Consider the following 19,915-nt stretch of genomic DNA (forward strand, 5'->3'; position numbering starts at 1 on the left):
TTACACAATGCAGAGGATTAACCCCTTAGGTTCCACAGTGAGTATAACAAGCATGCTTTACTGCATATACAGACTGATTGTACTGTTGTGGGTTTAGTAACACTTTAAAATTATAGCAGCGCATCACATTCACTTCATTTTTTTTTGCTTATTCATGTGAGGAACACACATATTTGTCATTGCAGTAGCTGAATTAAGACTATAATTTTTTTTTATTACATCACAGTTTCATTGGCAGCCGTTTTCCCATATATCTGTGCATTTTTAAATTAACTTATGTCCTTCAATGTCTACTTACTCATGTTTATGATCTCAGGTATTAGAATAAAGCCATGTCTGATGAAGGAGACTAAGGGGTCTATTTTTTAAAAAAATATATTGGATGAACGTGACAATCTTTCATCCAGCTGTTACAAATTCTGGCCATTGTTTAACACAGTGATTTTCTATGACCATCAGCTCCATCTAGTGGACATAATTGGGTATTTTTCCTGAAATACCTCAATCAGTAAAAATAGCACAATACCGCATTATGGCCACTAGGTGGAGCCAAGGAAAACCACGTATAAAATAAAATATGACCAAAACTCGTCATAGCTGAATGAACGCTGGTCACATTTGTTCCCTTTTTTTTTTTAAATAAACCTTTAAGTGTTTGTGAAAACTCACAACACAAAATACACTCAGCCAATGAAAGGTAATGACTCCATTTTTATTTTTCTACTGCTATCAATGGCCAACACGGTACAACACTTCATCCATGTCTTTGGTGATCTCTGATCTCCTTATGAACTGTTTCTTACATGATGAAGATCAGCCATGGAGTATATTTCGACATTTCCCGCACTCAAGGCATTAATACACCTCGAGGGTTGTGTGTGATCCCTGATGGATTGGAAGACAGGACTTCAGTGAGGAACAATTCCTTCACTCAGGACAGGAAAGTGGCTTCTCCCTCGTGTGAGATCTCTGATGTCTGTAAAGGCTGCATTTCTGTGAAAAACATTTCCCGCACTCAGGACAGGAATACGGCTTCTCCCCTGTGTGAGATCTCTGATGTTTGTAAAGATTGGACATGTCTGAAAAACATTTCCCGCACTCAGGACAGGAATACGGCTTCTCCCCTGTGTGAGATCTCTGATGTTTGTAAAGACTGGACTTCTGTGAAAAGCATTTCCCGCACTCAGGACAGGAATACGGCTTCTCCCCTGTGTGAGATCTCTGATGTGCATAAAGAATGAACTTGTCTGAAAAACATTTCCCACACTCAGCACAGGAAAACGGCTTCTCCCCCGTGTGAGATCTCTGATGTGTGTAAAGATTGGGCTTGAGTGAAAAACATTTCCCGCACTCAGCACAGGAATATGGCTTCTTCCCTGTGTGAGATCTCTGATGTGTAAAAAGATTAGACTCCTGTGAAAAACATTTCCCGCACTCAGGACAGGAATACGGCTTCTCTCCCGTGTGAGATCTCTGATGTTTGGAAAGACTGGACTTCTCTGAAAAACATTTCCCACACTCAGGACAGGAATATGGCTTCTCACCTGTGTGAGATCTTATATGGACATTAAGATTGTATTTAGAATAGTAACACTTCCCGCACTCAGTACAGGAAAACCTCTTCTCTGTTGGAAGGACGGCACCGTCCCTCACAGTCTGAGGATCCTCAGGATAAGAGGAATACGATGGTCCATCTACACTGTGTGGTGCCGGATGGACATTTGAAGTAGCCGGGTTTTCTCCTGGACTATACTGTGTGATGTCCTCATCTTCTACTTTACAGTCTGAAGACAAAGTGAGACAATCCTCTGAGGTTTTCCTCATCTCCCGTCTATGTACTAAAATAGAAATAAAAAGATTACTAGACATGAGCAGATTGGTTCCCCTAAACCAGGACTTCAGGCAGCTTTGTCTCTGAGGATCTTACAATTCCTCCTCAAGGTAACTAGTAAATGGGTCCTCTGATCTCCTACCAGTTCATTTCTTTATTCATGGACCTTAGTCAGAGAGTGAGGAAACAACGAGAACTGTCTTTTATAGGAGTGACAGTGATGAGGGGATTATAGGACGAGTGTCCCCACCCCCTCTATCACTCATGGCCAATTTATCACTTGGTAGAAAATGGGTGTAACAAAAGAGAATACATATTATGTTTATATATAGCAGTGGGTAGAGGGTAGAAAGCAAAATAACAGCGGGGCTGAGCCCCACCAGAGGTCAGAGAGTGAGGATGGGGGGAGAACAACCAAGATGTAGACATATTATATTTATATATTGCAGTGGGTAGAGGGGAGAGAGCAGAAGTCAGGACTATGTAATGTACAACATATTGTATAAGAAACTACAGATAGGACTATATAGTATCAGAATGATGTAATGTACAACATAGAGTATATAGTACAGGGGTCAGGAGTATGTAATATAAATTATATAGTGTGTAGCACTCCCCTAGACAGGCTAGGTACATTTAGTTATTTTTGTCTCCCCTGTAATCAGTGAAGCAGTATGCGATTGCTTTGGAGTGTATAAGCTTCCCTGGCTAGCGGTACTGCTTCCCCCTGCCTTCTGAAAGATTCTAGAATGTAGTGGGCTGGGAGAGGAAAATTGACAGCCTAAATATTTATGTGATCTCAGTCAAATCCTAGAGAAGGATGCCTAGTAGATGGCTGGGAAGTGCATAAATAGTCTGGGGCCTGAGGCAGCCCTGCTCGTGTCCAGGAGGAAAAGTTCCCAGCCTGAATGGCTGCTGCCCTTCTGGGTAGTCCAGCTGTAGTTCTACATGTGTTCACGGAGGTCCCAGCTATGCTGGAGCTGGGGAGCCTATTCCAGTGAGCCTTGCTAGAACTGATTGAGAATCTGGTCTGGAGAACTCACGGGAGAAATGTCTGGCTGATATTGGAAGGAGGCATGCAAGTATCCAGGGACATTTGTGAGTACAGACCTGTATGTAGGATCCTAGTGACTGTGTGCTGCTATTATCTTTTACGCTTCAGTGCCAAAGCTTGCTTGAAGTGGGACATTTCCTATGGGGTCTCTATGTCACTCAGCCCCTTAGTTGCAGTTGGAGGGACTGTACTAAGAAGTTTGAGAAAGTAATGCCTCGTTTCCACCGAGTGGACCGGTTCGGTTCGGTACGGTACGCTATTTTGGCTGTTTCCATTATGAAAGCGGCCCATAAACCGAACCGCTCCATTCAGGGTCCTGCTTCAGATGTGGGGCTATAGAAAATGGAACAGTTCGGTTAAGGCGGAGCTACGATACATTCCACTGATTGGCGAACGTGTGACGCCATGCTAGGCATTTTTTTCTAAACCCAAATATGGCCCCTGTTGGTCCGACTTGCAGTGGAAACGCTCGCCTGAATAGGCCGGACCATTGTAGGCCTTCCAAACTGTACCGACCCGAACCAATCCGCTCAGTGGAAACGAGGCATAAGAGTGTCCATATGTTACTACACTGTACTACTGGAGTATTGCCCAGCCTTCCTGCACCCGATCTCAGGTCACCTTATAATAAAGCATTTAAGAAGGGACATCCTTATGCCCCGTACACACGGTCGGATTTTCCGATGGAAAATGTCCGATCGGAGCGTGTTGTCGGAAATTCCGACCGTGTGTGGGCTCCATCGGACATTTTCCATCGGATTTTCCGACACACAAAGTTGGAGAGCAGGAGATAAAATTTTCCGACAACAAAATCCGTTGTTGGAAATTCCGATCGTGTGTACACAAATCCGACAAAGTGCCACGCATGCTCAGAATAAATAAAGAGATGAAAGCTATTGGCCACTGCCCCGTTTATAGTCCCGACGTTTTACGTCACCGCGTTCAGAATGATCGGATTTTCCGACAACTTTGTGTGACCGTGTGTATGCAAGACAAGTTTGAGCCAACATCCGTCGGAAAAAATCCTAGGATTTTGTTGTCGGAATGTCCGAACAAAGTCCGACCGTGTGTACGCCCTGTTAGAGTGTTCATTGAGCCAAAAGAGTGACTGTAATGTAACCAGAATTTAAATTGAAGCGGCACACCACTGCTAAGAGGTCCAGATACAACTTTATTCATTAAAAGTCAGGGGTACAATCCAAAAAGTAGCCAATGTGATTTGAGGGTCCAAGTGCTCCCTTCATCAGGGCTTGATTGACAACAATGTGAACTAGAGATACTGTTGTACGAAGAGGATTTGGATTTTGTGGGAATTTCAGAGACCTGGTTCAATAGCTCTCATGATTGGCTGGCAGCCATTCAAGGGTATACCCTTTATCGCAAGGATAGAGAGGGTAAAAAAGGGGGAGGGGTGTGCCTATATATATATCGAGAATAATGTACAAGTGAATGTGAGAGATGACATCACTGAGGGAGCTAGAGTGAAGAGGTGGAATCCTTATGGGTAGAGCTCCAAAGGGATGAAGCTAAGGGGAAAATAATACTGGGAGTATGCTATAGGCCCCCTAACCTGAGGGAGGAAGTAGAGACGTATCTCCTATCACAAATTGGATTAGCAGCATGGATGGGAAGTGTTATCATAATGGGGGATTTTAATTATCCAGACATAGACTGGGCAGAGGGAACGACGCATTCATCTAAGGCTCGTCAGTTCCTAAATGCCTTGCAGGACAATTTTATGGGCCAGATGGTAGACGCACCAACTAGAAACAAGGTGTTACTGGATCTACTGATTACCAACAATACAGACCTGATCACAGATGTGGAAATACGGGGCAATTTAGGTAACAGCGATCACAGGTCAATTGGCTTCAGTATAAATCACACAAATAGCAAACATACGGGGAATACAAAGACATTGAATTTAAAAAGAGCCAACTTCCCTAAACTACGAACCTTGCTAGAAGGCATAAATTGGGATAAAATCTTAGGAACAAAGAACATGGAGGAGAGTTGGGTTTGCTTTAAGAGTATGTTAAAGAGGAGTTCCACCCAGGGGGGCCGTCAAAAAAAAAAAAATTAAAAGTCAGCAGCTACAAATACTGCAGCTGCTGACTTTTAATTGGACACTTACCTGTCCCTGGGTCCAGCGATGCGGGGGATCGAAGCCCCGCTCGTCCCCCCCTCCGCTCGTCGGCGCCGGCATTTCAACTGTGGGCGCCGGGCTGTGGCTTCACAGCCTGGCACCCACTGCGCATGCGCGAGTGGCGCTGCGCGCCGTGATTGGCCGCTCAATCACCTGGGACCTGTAATGGGTCCCAGATGATTCACAAGAGGGAGGGAGCAGAGCAGAACCCTTCCTGTGCCGAGGGGGAAGTGATGTCACCAGCCCAGGCAAAGGAACAGGCAGACTACGAGGGACCACCTAGCAACAGGCATTTAGAGGTAAGTGGAAAAAAAAAAAATATCCAAATGTTTTTTTGTTTTTAATTTTTCCAGGTATTTTTGTTTTTTGGGTGGAACCCCACTTTAAATAAGGGCATTAGCCAATGCATCCCGTTGGGTAATAAATTTAAAAGAGCAAACAAAAGTCCTGGATGGCTTAACTCCAATGTAAAAATCCATATAAAAGCAAAGGAGAAGGCCTTCAAAAAATACAAAGGTTGAGGGATCAGCATTCAGACTTTATAAAGAATGCAACAAAAAATGTAAGGGTGCAATTAGGATGGCTAAGATAGAACATGAAAGACACATAGCGGAAGAGAGCAAAAAAAATCTTAAGAAATTCTTTAAGTATGTAAACAGTAAAAAAAGGGAGGACAGACCATATTGGCCCCATAAAGAATGAGGAAGGACATCTGGTTACAAAGGATGGGGAGATGGCAAAGGTATTGAATTTATTCTTCTCCTCAGTCTTCACGAGTGAATCGGGGGGCTTCAGTAACCAAAACTGCAGTGTTTATCCTCATGACACATCACAGGAAGCACCTCCATGGTTAACAGAGGACAGAATTAAAATTAGACTTGGGAAACTTAACATTAATATTAATAAATCACCGGGACCAGATGGCTTGCACCCGATGGTACTTGGGGAACTCAGTTAAGTAATTGCCAGACCATTGTTCCTAATTTTTACTGACAGGAATGGTACCAGCTGATTGGAGAAAAGCCAATGTAGCACCAATATTTAAAAAGAGTCCAAAATACATCCCTGGGAATTACCAGTTAACCAGTTAACTTAACATCAATAGTATGTAAACTCTTGGAGGGGATGATAATGTACTATATACAAGATTTTAGTAATAAGAACGATATCATTAGCAGTAATCAGCATGGATTCATGAAGAATCGTTCTTGCCAAACCAATCTATTAACCTTCTATGAGGAGGTGAGTTGCCATCTAGATAAAGGAAGGCCCGTAGACGTGGTGTATCTGGATTTTGCAAAAGCATTTGACACAGTTCCCCATTAACATTTAAAAATAAGGTCCGTTGGCATGGACCATAGGGTGAGTACATGGATTGAAAACTGGCTACAACACTTATTCCCCTGAGAGAGATATTTATTCTCTTTCACGGGTAAATTGTGATTACTTGCAAAAAATAATTTATACAATGTATCATCTAATCTCATATGTTTTTTGTTTACTCTTTACTCCAGAATTCACTGGTTTCTTTTCTATCTATTCATCTCTTCAGTCCACACAGGTTGATCTGCGCAGTCAGCTCTGCATAACAAAAAGTAAGTCAAAACTATTTGATCTATTGCCATGGCACCACTAAATATACTTTCCCTGAATGTTCAAGGAATAAATGTCCCTCAAAAAAGGACCAACGCCTTCCGTACTTTCCATAACAAGAAGGCTCACATAGTATGCCTCCAAGAAACACACTTCACCAAAGATTCTACTCCAAAATATATTTCTCCTTTTTATCAACAAATTTACACGGCTTCTGAATGTACCAAGCAAAGGGGAACTCTAATTGCATTTCACCGATCCACACCATTCACCTTATCATCAGAAATTAAAGACCCAGAAGGTAGATACCTGATACTCATGGGTTATATAATGGATACAGCAATCACAGTGATTTCCTACTACGCTCCTAACAAACAACCTACACCATTCCTCTCACATATATTACAAGTGATTAATACACACAAACTAGGAACAGTGATAATGTGTGGGGATTCGAACCAGGTCCTCCTCCCATTTCTAGATAAATCACCTTTTACACCATCCAAAATAACCTCTAGATTACCTTTTTCTCAACTTCTTTCTAAATACAATCTGGTAGATTCATGGAGAGAAAGTAACCCAATGAAAAAGAAATTCACTTATTTCTCGCACCCTCATCAAACCTTCACCAGAATAGATCATATTTTTCTAACAATAGGAATGATACCAGAAATTATTGCATCAGATATAATTCCGATTCCGTGGTCTGACCATAATGCAGTATACACTACTATAGCCTCAGCCATACCAAAAGCGCATGACCCAACGTGGTACTTACCGGACATAATGCTCAAACACCCACTACATCAGATGGCCATTGAACAAGCTTTAAAGGAATACATATCAATTAATAATACAACAGATATCTCCCCAATAACACTGTGGGAAGCTCATAAGCCTGTCTTGCGTGGTACAATACAAAGACAAATGGCACTATTTAAACGGGAACGCAAAAATCTAGCAAAAAAACTAGAACTCAATTTTAATGCAGCCTACATATCATTTCAAGATAATCCATCTCAGAGTGCAAAATCTCATCTGGAAAAATCTAGATTGGAATACGATCTATTTCTCACTGAGTCAGTTGATAAATCCCTCAAACGCTCCAAACACAATTTCTACATGAATACAAACAAACCAGGTACATATTTGGCTCGGGCATTAAATTCAACTAACAAATCTTTCAAACCAATACGTTTGAAATTATCAAAAAATGTTTACACTTGTAATCCAGTTAAAATAGTCCATAAATTTCACTCACATCTCGCAACTTTATACAAGACAAACAATGAATTTAATCCTACAGAGGCTGAATCCTTCTTCTCAAAAATAGCCTTACCTGAATTATCTCAGAATCAAAAAAGCAGTTTGGATGAGCCTATAACTATAGATGAAGTTGCTAACGCCATAAAAGACCTAAAACTTAACAAAAGACCAGGCCCAGACGGTTACTCGGCTTTATACTATAAAACATTCTCAGAAATACTCTCTCCCATTCTCACTGAAACTTTTAACAATCTTCTAGATGGACATTCTTTTCGGCAAGAAACACTAATGGCAATTGTTTGTATGATCCCAAAACCCCTTTCTGATGATACTTCCTGTGTGAATTATCGGCCTATCTCTCTGTTAAACCTCGATATTAAATTATTAGCAAAAATAATAGCAAAACGCCTCAATAGCATTATAGGAAAATTAATACATAGAGATCAAGTAGGCTTCATGCCAAATAGACAGGCAGGCGATAATATACGCAGGGCAGTGTTATTGGCACATATTGCTAAAAAACGGAAAATCCCTTTATGTTTTCTATCTCTCGATATTAAGAGGGCATTTGACACAGTATCCTGGCAATATATGCAATATTCATTACAAAAATGGGGTTTTGGACCCCACTTTTTAACATGGATCAAAGCATTATATAATAAACCCAAAGCCTATATAAAATATGCTGGATACAAATCTGAAGCCTTTAATATCGAAAGAGGTACCCGACAGGGTTGCCCATTATCTCCCTTATTATTTGCCCTTATACTCGAACCCATGGCCCAATACATCAGAACAAACCAAACTATAACTGGCATTGAAGTAGGAGGTATTACACACAAATTATGTATATTTGCAGACGATATATTACTTTTTCTATCATCACCACAGGTCTCTGGTCCTAACTTAATACCAGCTCTTGATGGATTTGCAGCCCTATCCGGCCTTATGATTAATCCTAAGAAATGCCTAGTGCTTAATATTTCGCTCACAAACATGGAATTGATCCCGGCTAGGGCTGCACTCCCATTCACATGGGCAGAAAAATCAATCCCATATCTTGGAATTCATTTAACAGCATCTCATTCTGACTTATTCTCAACCAATTATCCTCCTGTATTAAGACAGATCACAAATCTAATAAAACAATGGTCGCAACTTCCTTTATCCTGGATAGGGAAGATTAATGCAATCAAAATGACTATTCTACCCAAATTGCTTTATCTATTCAGAGTCCTCCCTATTCCAATTCCTTCCTATTTTTTGAGAATAGTACAAAAAAGAGCAACTTCGTTTATATGGGGCTCTTCTAAACCACGTATACCTATACACACACTACATCTTCCCAAAAATAAAGGAGGCCTGGGATACCCTAATTTTACTAACTACTACAGAGCAGCACATTTGGCCAGTCTGTCCAAATACCATGCAAAACAGGAAATCCCATTATGGGTATTTATAGAGGCTTCAGAAAATGACCCTCTATTAATATCAAATTTATTATGGCTTGATCCTAAAGACCGCTTTAAAATTCATAATCCCATAACTAAACACTTCTAAACACATATTTAACTTTACTTAATCTAAAACCGGAATGGTTAACACTCTCTCAATTCAAACTTATGATCCAACTAATAACGGCTGCAAAACAAACAGTGGCCAAGGCATGGAAATCTCCTACATTGGTACTAGCAGAAACAATTCACAGAATGAATAATACAATGTCCCATGCTAAGATGGTAGCATCGATCAAAACCAAATTCCAAAATTTGAAAAACTTTGGCATCCTTGGATAAAACAACAGTTCCTGTCAAACTTCAATGACTCTGTCCTGTTGCCATGGTAACAGATTAAATGACTTACAGAGACACCCATTCTAAGGCTTCAAAGAGAACTAAAAAGAATAATAAACTGACGAGCGGGACAACCTTGTGGACCATACCTCTACCTTTCAACCCTTTTTCTTCTTTCTCTTTCCTTTTCTCCACCTTACGATTAAAGCTCATTATCAGAATTTACTTGACCTATATACACTCTACTTGTAAACAATATGTATAGTAGGTATAAATCATTTAAATACCTACAAAAGTAACTAAGGAAATGATATATATCTTTAATTTAGGTATACGTGAACCCAATGTTTAATATTTGAAATTTCATGATATTTACCTATATAAACCCTACTGTAAAACAATGAGCTTACTTTATAGATCCTTGTAAACTTACTTTATGTATCTTTATAACATTGTATACTCAATAAACTTCTTTTGACAAGGAAAACTGGCTACAAGGGCAAGTTCAGAGGATGGTGATAAATGGGGAATACTCAGAATGGTCAGGGGTGGGTAGTGGGGTTCCCCAGGGTTCTGTGCTGGGACCAATCCTATTTAATTTGTTCATAAACGATCTGGAGGATGGGATAAACAGTTCAATCTCTGTATTTGCAGACGATACTAAGCTAAGCAGGGCAATAACTTCTCCGCAGGATGTGGAAACTTTGCAAAAAGATCTGAACAAATTAATGGGGTGGGCGACTACATGGCAAATGAGGTTCAATGTAGAAAAATGTAAAATAATGCATTTGGGTGGCAAAAATATCAATGCAATCTATACACTGGGGGGAGAACCTCTGGGGGAATCTAGGATGGAAAAGGACCTGGGGGTCCTAGTAGATGATAGGCTCAGCAATGGCATGCAATGCCAAGCTGCTGCTAACAAAGCAAACAGAATATTGGCATGCATTAAAAAGGGGATCAACTCCAGAGATAAAACGATAATTCTCCCGCTCTACAAGACTCTGGTCCGGCCACACCTGGAGTATGCTGTCCAGTTCTGGGCACCAGTCCTCAGGAAGGATGTACTGGAAATGGAGCGAGTACAAAGAAGGGCGACAAAACTAATAAAGGGTCTGGAGGATCTTAGTTATGAGGAAAGGTTGCGAGCTCTGAACTTATTCTCTCTGGAGAAGAGACGCTTGAGAGGGGATATGATTTCAATTTATAACTACCGTACTGGTGACCCCACAATAGGGATAAAACATTTTAGTGGAAGGGAGTTTAATAGGACTCGTGGCCACTAATTACAATGTAACAAATCAGAAGTGACTAGGACCTACAATTGTATTTTTTTTCCATTGTGAATTACAAGCACAGGCCTTATCAGCACCTCTGGTTTGTTCATATTATTGGCAAACCAAGACCTTAAGAAGGTGGCGATTGGACCCCTGAAGCCTGTAGGCTATTTTTTGAATTGCACCCCTGACTTTTAATGGAATAAAGTTGTATCTGGACCTCTTAGTAGTGGTGCGACGCTTTAATTTTTTATTACATTACACTACAAGCCAAGGAGACTGTGGAGATACTCTGGGGTGTAGAAGTCGCCTGCCCAGAAACCAGATCATTTACATCAACATCAATATCCTAAGATAACAATAACACTAAGATAACCCTACGGGTCCATAGCTTTCCACTTTCCAGAAGAGTGACAGTGTGCCTGGCTGTCGTTGAGCTAGCTTAGGAAAAGAACCTGGGCCAAAAACAGCAGGCCCACCTCTGTGGTGAGCGCTACAAGTGTAATGTTCAGTAATCTGTGGTAGCTTAAACTGTCTCTAAAGGCTGAAGAATGCATGAAGGTAAAAAAAAAATCTTATATAGCTCCACCCCCAGCCCCCCTAATACTTACCTGAGCCCAATCTCGATGTGCACAAGAGCAACGGTTCTCCCGAATCTCTCCCTTCTCATTGGTTCATACACAGCAACGGGAGCCACACAGCATCGGAAACCTCTGGTTCCCACTGCTGTCAATAACAGCCAGTGAAGAGGGAGCAGGGGGGAGGAGATGGGGCTGTGCCACGCTCTGTGTGTTTTATGAGCAGACAGAGCAGAGCTCTGGAGTGGGTACATACAAGTGCCCCCATAGCAAGTGGCTTGCTATGGGGGGCTCTCCGCAGGGGGGAGTAGCCAGGAGTGCAGGTGGGGGACCAAAGAGGACTACCATCGCACAGAGCAGGTAAGTATAACATGCTTATTTTTTTTTATTTGTACTTTTAGTATCACTTTACATGTTTACATGAGATATGTTGCAGAGGTCCCACATCGCTGCCTCCCATCTCCTGAGACTGCACTCAGTGACTTGGGTCTGAGACGATACAGACATAGAGATGGGCCGAACACCCCCCCATTCGGTTCACACTAGAACTCTCAAACATCATAGTTAGTAAGGTTGAATAAAGACACCAGTCCATCCAGTTCAACCTGAGTGAGTGTGGTTGCGTGTCTACAATTGTCCTTATCCCTGTACATTGTGTCTCATTAAGATGCTCACCTATTATATTATTATTTATTTAAGGTACCCATATAGCGCTGTCAATTTATGCAGTCAATTTACATCACACACTCACATCGGTCCAAGGTCCCCAACTCACATTCATATACTAGGACCAATTTTGAACAGTATATGCAGGCGAAAACTGCTGTGCAAAATGTAAGCACATTGTTTCCCTGGAAGCCCAGGTTCTGGATTTAGGGAAGCAACTGTCAACACTGAGAAGACTCTCCATACTAAAGGAGAGCCAGGAACGTACACGGCAGGTGCCAGCAGGGACCAGCACAGAGGCGGGTGGAGACAAAGCTGTGCAGTCACCAAAGTAGAGTAGATGGGTGACAGTGTGGAAGGATAGAGGGGAAAGAGTCAGGGACACCAGTCCTGGGCTGGAACATTCCAATAAGTATGCCCCATTGGATGACATTGGTGAAACCAGTCAGGGGCCAGCACTGCTGGAGCTGGGTGACTCTCCTAGTTGCCAGGTAAATAACTCCTCCAGTGAGGTCGGGGGTAAAGCCAAGGGAAAGGAAAGAGATTCTGGTGTTAGGGGACTCAATTCTTAGGGCAGAGAGGGCAATCTGTCACAAAGACATGAAGCACCTAACTGTATGCGGTCTAGCGGGCACTCGGGTTCGGCACATCACGGATCTGGTGGACAGATTACTGGGAGGGGCTGGAGAAGACCCGGCTGTCATGGTGCACGTTGGCTCCAATGACAAAAGTCAGAGGTAGATGGAGTGTCCTAAAAAACTATATTAGGGACTCAGGGGCTAAATTGAGGAAAAGGACCTCCAAGGTAGTATTCTCAGAAATAATACCGATACATCGAGCCACACCAGAAAGGCAGAGGGAGATTAGGGAAGTAAACAAGTGGCTGAGGAACTGGTTTAGTAAGGAGGGGTTTGGGTTCCTGGAGAACTGGGGCAACTTCTCAGTCAGTTACCAGCTCTATAGAAAGGACAGACTGTACCTAAATGGGGAAGGTGCAGATCTGCTGGGAGTGAAGATGGACGAAAAGTTAGAGGGGCTTTTAAACTAGGCGACGGGGAGGAGGGTCCAGAGGTAGAGATAGTCAGCAAGGAACATATTCCAGAGGGAAGTATTGGGGGCATTAATGGTAGGTTGACTAAAGCACCTAAACCCGAGGTAAGTATAGTAACAAGTCATATTTGCAAACCCAGAGCACCCAAAAAGGAGATAGTATGCGACCGGTCTAAACTACGTGGCATATTCACCAATGCCAGGAGCCTGGCGGACAAAATGGGAGAACTGGAGATACTGTTCTTCGAGGAGGATTTAGATTTTGTAGCAATTACAAAAGACTTGGTTTGACAGTTCTTATGATTGGCTGGCAACCATTCAAGGGTATTCCCTATATCGCAGGGATAGAGAGGGTAAAAAAAGAGGAGGGGTTATGCCTGTATATCAACAATGATGTAGAAGTGAATGTGAGAGATGACATCACTGAGGGAGCTAGGGAGGAGCTGGATTCCTTATGGGTAGAGCTACAAAGGGAGGAAACGAAGGGGAAAGTAATACTAGGAGTATGCTATAGGCCCCCTAACCAGAGGGAGGAGGCAGAGGCAGACCTCCTATCACAATTTGGATTTGCGGCAAGAATGGGAAGTGTCATTATAATGGGGGATTTTAATTATCCAGACATAGACTGGGTGGAAGGAACCACGCATTCATCCAAGGCTCCCCAGTTCCTAAATGTCTTGTAGGACAATTTCATGGGTCAGATGGTAAATGCACCAACTAGAAAAAAAGAGCTACTAGACCTACTGATTACCAACAATACAGACCTGATCACGGATGTGGAAATACGGGGCAATTTAGGAAACAGCGATCACAGGTCAATTTTTTTTAGTATAGATCACACAAATAGGAAACATACAAAGACACTGAATTTCAAAAGAGCCAACTTCCCTAAACTACGATCCTTGCTAGATAATAATTGAGATAAAATCTTAGGAACAAAGAACACGGAGGAAAAATTAGTATGCTTTAGGACCATATTAAATAAGGGCATTAGCCAGTGCATCCCAATGGGAAATACATTTAAAAGAGCTAATAAAAGTCCTGGGTGGCTTAACTCCAATGTAAAAATGCATATAAAAGCAAAGGAGAAGGCCTTCAAAAAATACTGTACAAGGCTGAGGGATCATCAACAGCGTTCCAACTTTACAAAGAATGCAACAAGAAATGTAAGGGTGCAATCAGGGTGGCTAAGATAGAACATGAAAGACACATAGCGGAGGAGAGTAAAAAAAATCCCATGAAAGAGAGGATCAGATCAAATTGGTCCCATAAAGAATGATGAAGGGAATCTGGTTACTAAGGATGGAGAGATGGCAAAGGTATTGAATTTATTCTTCTCCTCAGTCTTCACGAGGGAGTCGGGGGCCTTCAGTAACCAAAACTGCAGTGTTTATCCTCATGACACATCACAGGAAGCACCTCCATGGTTAACAGAGGACAGAATTAAAATTAGACCTGAGAAACTTAACATCGACAAGTCACCAGGACCAGATGGCTTGCACCCGAGGTTCCTTAAGGAGCTCAGTCACGTAGCTGCCAGACCATTGTTCCTAATTTTTACGAACAGTCTACTGACTGGAATGGTACCAGCTGATTGGAGAAAAGCCAATGTACCACTAAAATTTAAAAGAGGGCCAAGTTACATCCCTGGGAATTACAGATCCGTTAGCCTAACATTATTTGTAAGCAAGCTATTGGAGGGGATGATAAGAGACTACATAGTCTAGTAATGAGAACGGTATCATTAGCAGTAATCAGCATGGATTCATGAAGAATCGTTCTTGTCAAACCAATCTATTAACCTTCTATGAGGAGGTGAGTTGCCATCTAGATAAAGGAAGGCCCGTAGACGTGGTGTATCTGGATTTTGCAAAAGCATTTGATACCCCATAAATGTTTACTGTACAAAGTAAGGTCCGTTGGCATGGACCATAGGGTGAGTACATGGATTGAAAACTGGCTACAAGGGCGAGTTCAGAGGGTGGTGATAAATGGGGAGTACTCAGAATAGTCAGGGGTGGGTAGTGGGGTTCCCCAGGGTTCTGTGCTGGGACCAATCCTATTTAATTTATTCATAATAGACCTGGAGGATGGGATAAACAGTTCAATCTCTGTATTTGCAGACGATACTAAGCTAAGCAGGGCAATAACTTCTCCGCAGGATGTGGAAACCTTGCAAAAAGATCTGAACAAATTAATGGGGTGGGCGACTACATGGCAAATGAGGTTCAATGTAGAAAAATTTAAAAAAATGCATTTGGGTGGCAAAAATATGAATGCAATCTATACACTGGGGGGAGAACCTCTGGGGGGATCTAGGATGGAAAAGGACCTGGGGGTCCTAGTGGATGATAGGCTCAGCAATGGCATGCAATGCCAAGCTGCTGCTAATAAAGCAAACAGAATATTGGCATGCATTAAAAAGGAGGATCAACCCCAGAGATAAAACGATCATTCTCCCGCTCTACAAGACTCTGGTCTGGCCGAGAGAGGGGATATGATTTCAATGTACAAATACTGTACTGGTGACCCCACAATAGGGATAAAACTTTTCCTCGAAAGGGAATTTAATAAGACACGTGGCCATTCACTAAAACTAGAAGAAAAGCGGTTTAACCTTAAACTGCGTAGAGATTTCTCTACTGTTATGCCCTGTACACACGGTCAGATTTTCCGACGGAAAAAGCGCAATCGCATTGTGTTGTCGGAAATTCAGATCGTGTGTGGGCTCCATCGGACTTTTTCCGTCGGTATTTTCAACACACAAAGTTTGAGAGCAGGATATAAAATTTTCCGACAACAAAATCCGATCGTTTAAATTCCGATCGTGTGTAGACAAATCCGACGCACAAAGTGCCACGCATGCTCAGAATAAATAAAGAGATGAAAGCTATTGGCTACTGCCCCGTTTATAGTCCCGATGTACGTGTTTTACGTCACCACGTTCAGATCGATCGGATTTTCCGACAACTTTGTGCGACCGTGTGTATGCAAGACGAGTTTGGCCCAAAATCTGAAAAAATCAGATGGATTTTGTTGTCCGATCAATGTCCGATCGTGTGTACAGGGCATAAGAGTAGTTAGGATGTGGAATTCCCTTCCACAGGCAGTGGTTTCAGCGGGGAGCATTGATAATTTTAAAAAGCTACCACAACATACAGGGATATACAATGTAATACTGACATATAATCACACACATAGGTTGGACTTGATGGACTTTTTTCAACCTCACCTACTATGTAACTATGACAAAAATGTAAAAATCGATAAGAAAAATTAAAAAGGGGGAACACCAGCATTGCAGTCAGAAAAACTGCAGAGAACAATTTTAAAAAAGGGGGCAGGCAGGGGACAAAAAATAACCAAAAACGCATCAACCAAAAAAAAAGGGGTATACAGCACTAAATGTTATGTAATGCTGTATTGTACAATGACACACTAACTAGCTAGTAGCAAACTGAGCCACACCAACAACACACTGCTAAAGGTTCTTGTGGAAAGGAACCTTTTATAGTGTGGGGTGGGACTATGAGCCCTGATTGGGCAAAGTCATCATGACTTTGTCCAATCATGACTCTGACAGTGCTCTGTGCCCTAATTGGGCAAAGCCTTGCACCTACTCAGAGGTCAGGTGCATTGCTTCATCCAATTAGGGCCCTAGAATGCACTGTGCAGCACATTGTGGGGCTTCGGCAGGGGAACATTCCACTGAACGGTGCACAAATTTGGGCGTTTGCTGAATGGGTGAACAGGCAATGTTTTGGCCAAACTTTTGCTTGGTTCGAACTGTTTGCCCAACTCTATACAGACATATTACTCCAACCGGCACAACAAGCAAACATCATGGCAACTAACCCTGGAAGAATTGCTCTATCTTGTTAGACCCGGGCATGGGGCAGAAGACTCAAAGCACACACTCCAGATGCCTACATTGAGTTACTCCTATTGGAAAAAAATCAACATTTTGCTGCCAGCTGAACCCCAGAATCTCCATAAATCCAGTCTAGATACATAAATTGTGTCTGCAGCACAGAGAAGGAAGATTATCCGAGAGAAATACAGGACGGGGAACACAGCTCAGGAAAGTGACCAGGATATTACAAGCTGATATCACCCAGTATTTGCCCTACTCTGGACCAATCAGTGAGCAGTATGGGTAGAGAAATGTAATTTGTGTTAATGTCCCACCTGTGCTGATCTTTGTAGGAGTGTCCTCCTCTATAATTAGCCTCACTATTCCATCCTCCTCCATAGACCGCTGATCATCCCTCACATACGTGTCTTCTTCTTCTTTAATCTCAACTTTTAAATCTATCAGATCTTCATCCTAAACCAAGAGAATGAGAAAATATCACATGTAAAATATAAGCTTAAATAAAAAATCTACACATTGTCTCTACGTGTCCATGTTCTAGACGCTCCATCTCACCAACCTTGTAACAGTGAGGGATGGTGTGACCTTCCTGTGTGGAATCCCGGGAATACAGAGGACGGGGACATCTCTCTGGTGGGTTCCTGGTATTAGGTGGTTCCATCATATCCTTGTGTCCTTCTGAAAACTCCTCCATCACTCCATACTCCTCATCCTCCTCTTTATACTCTTCTTTAACATCAATAATATCATCCCAGAGGTTTCCACTCTTTAAATATAAAACAAAATTTTAATTGTAACAAACATGCTGTATATAAATCATACCTTCCAATAATTGTCAATCATCTACCTGATGATTGTGAGGGATGGTGTGACCTTCCTGTGTGGAATCCCGGGAATACAGAGGACGGGGACATCTCTCTGGTGGGTTCCCATTACTGGATCCATCTGTAGGAAACACACACACTGACTGAATACATTGTTTCTATGTGTTTATCAGATGATGGGGGATCTAGGTGGACCCTCCGTACTGCTCTCTCCTTTACAATAAAGTCTCCTCTTACCCGGTGATGTGAGGGGCGGCTGATTGTCCATCATGACGTCCTTGTAGAGATCCTTGTGTCCTTCTAAATACTCCCACTCCTCCATGGAGAAATAGACAGTGACATCCTGACACCTTATAGGAACCTGACACACACAATGATACAGTCACCATCCAGACACATCCCTTGTCTGTTACTGGATAATGTCCCAGAATTCCCAGCACCGCTCACCTCTCCTCCATGATCTCTCTGGTGACTTCTAGAATCTTCTTTTTATTTCTCTATTCTATCAGGGAGGGAGGTGGAGGCAATGTGATGGTCATATGATCTCCAGACTTCACAGGAGGAAAACTCTAGATCTGAACACAAATAGTACAATTTAAATGATATTCCCAGAATCCTCCTCACCTCACCATTCAGACGTCCATTTTATTAAAGCCCCACTTCAGGCTGAAGTATAATTTACCCACACAAGACCCCCACTATGTAGGTAAAACAATTCTGGCATCATTACAACAGTCCTGTTTTGCTTGTGAGGATGCAAAGGGTCTGCCCACATCCTAAGACCATCGAATAAAAAGAAAAGTGCCAGATGGAGAGACATTGGGAAGAGGAGCTGTGAGGTCAGTGTGATGTCATAGCATTCTCAATTCCCGGCACTAATAAAAGTGGTATAATCCGTTAGTATAGTCTGATGAGGTGATTGGTGGGAAAGGTGACACATCTCCAAAATGAAGAGAATGTTCCGGCCACGTAAGTGGGGAAATATTCTGACCCTGAAGGGGTTAATCTAGGTTTCCACACTATATATGTGTGTATCATCATCTGCTGGAGATAAAAGACATCACAGTGACTATGGAGGAAGAGGACGGACATTACGGAGGGTTACTGGGTGTAAATAGAAAATAAGATCTTATTACCTCCTCTACTGCCTCTTCCAGTAATGTCTTCTCTCTACTTCCTCCCGACTCACCTCTCACCCGGAACTTCCTGTCTGTACCTGACATCACTTGTTGTCTGTCTTCCATAGAGACTTCCTGTCTGGGTAGAAGTGAGATCACCACCTTGTGGAGCTGAGAGGAACTGCATCCCCGAGAAATGTCTTGTAGTGTGAACACGGCCTTGTGCTGTGTGTGTATGTACTGTATATCCTTATAGATGAATCATCTCCACTCCCACCAAGGGGGATAGAAATATATGACTGCCTAGTCCAGCCTTTCTCAGACAGGGTTCCTCTAAAGCTACTGTGGAGCCACTTATTAGGAGGAGGATGGAGGACTGATGAGCGTACGATCTCAGTGTGAGCACCAAGAGAGCACTGGGATTGGTGTTTGGGGAAGGAGGTGTTTTGTAGTCCACTACGCAGGGTTTGCTGGAGATTTGGAGGAAGAAGCTCTGGAGGTGTTGGAGACATTTATTGGTGATATAATTTATTGAAGTATAAAGGAGACGTTGAATGGACTTTGACATCACTTTATGGTTTATCACTGGATATTGATGAGGTGAAATGCGTTGATGATTTATCACAAATGTTTTCACACCATTTACTTTGATGATAAGAGGACGGGGTTTATGGTTATAAGGGGAGGGGTCATTGTATTTATCGCTCATTTCCTGATGCCGAACAATGCAAGAAGCTGACACTCTATAAGAAGTCTTGTCTCTGCCGGCTGGGGAAATAGCGAGTGGGAAAACTAGTTGTTGAGGATTTGAATAGTAAACTCCTTCATTGTTCCTGGTCAGCTGG

General features: G+C 42.3%; 1 protein-coding gene across 1 annotated transcript; it reads right to left on the reverse strand.

Annotated features, from left to right (window-relative positions):
• Window positions 1–693: 693 nt before the first annotated feature.
• On the reverse strand, window positions 694–19,195 carry LOC141121684 (uncharacterized). The gene is made up of 7 exons (XM_073611388.1): window positions 19,089–19,195; window positions 18,400–18,527; window positions 18,190–18,313; window positions 17,976–18,073; window positions 17,688–17,894; window positions 17,443–17,581; window positions 694–1,838 (listed from the first exon to the last, which is right to left on the reverse strand). Exons 3-7 carry the CDS (start codon window positions 18,272–18,274, stop codon window positions 928–930), a joined length of 1,440 nt encoding a protein of 479 aa, XP_073467489.1. The 5' UTR covers window positions 18,275–18,313; window positions 18,400–18,527; window positions 19,089–19,195; the 3' UTR covers window positions 694–927.
• Window positions 19,196–19,915: the final 720 nt, after the last annotated feature.

The sequence above is a fragment of the Aquarana catesbeiana genome, unplaced genomic scaffold, assembly GCF_042186555.1.
Source record: "Aquarana catesbeiana isolate 2022-GZ unplaced genomic scaffold, ASM4218655v1 unanchor228, whole genome shotgun sequence".
Taxonomy (NCBI): domain Eukaryota; kingdom Metazoa; phylum Chordata; class Amphibia; order Anura; family Ranidae; genus Aquarana; species Aquarana catesbeiana.

Bases quoted from the DNA above. Each gene is read 5' to 3' on its own strand.
- LOC141121684 (XM_073611388.1), bottom strand. From the start codon at position 18,274: ATGGAGGAGTGGGAGTATTTAGAAGGACACAAGGATCTCTACAAGGAC. The intron at 17,895-17,975 runs GTAGATGATTGA...TTATATTTAAAG, and splicing joins CCATCCCTCACAATCATCAG to AGTGGAAACCTCTGGGATGA. The intron at 1,839-17,442 runs GTGGGACATTAA...TTTCTATTTTAG, and splicing joins TCCTACAAAGATCAGCACAG to TACATAGACGGGAGATGAGG.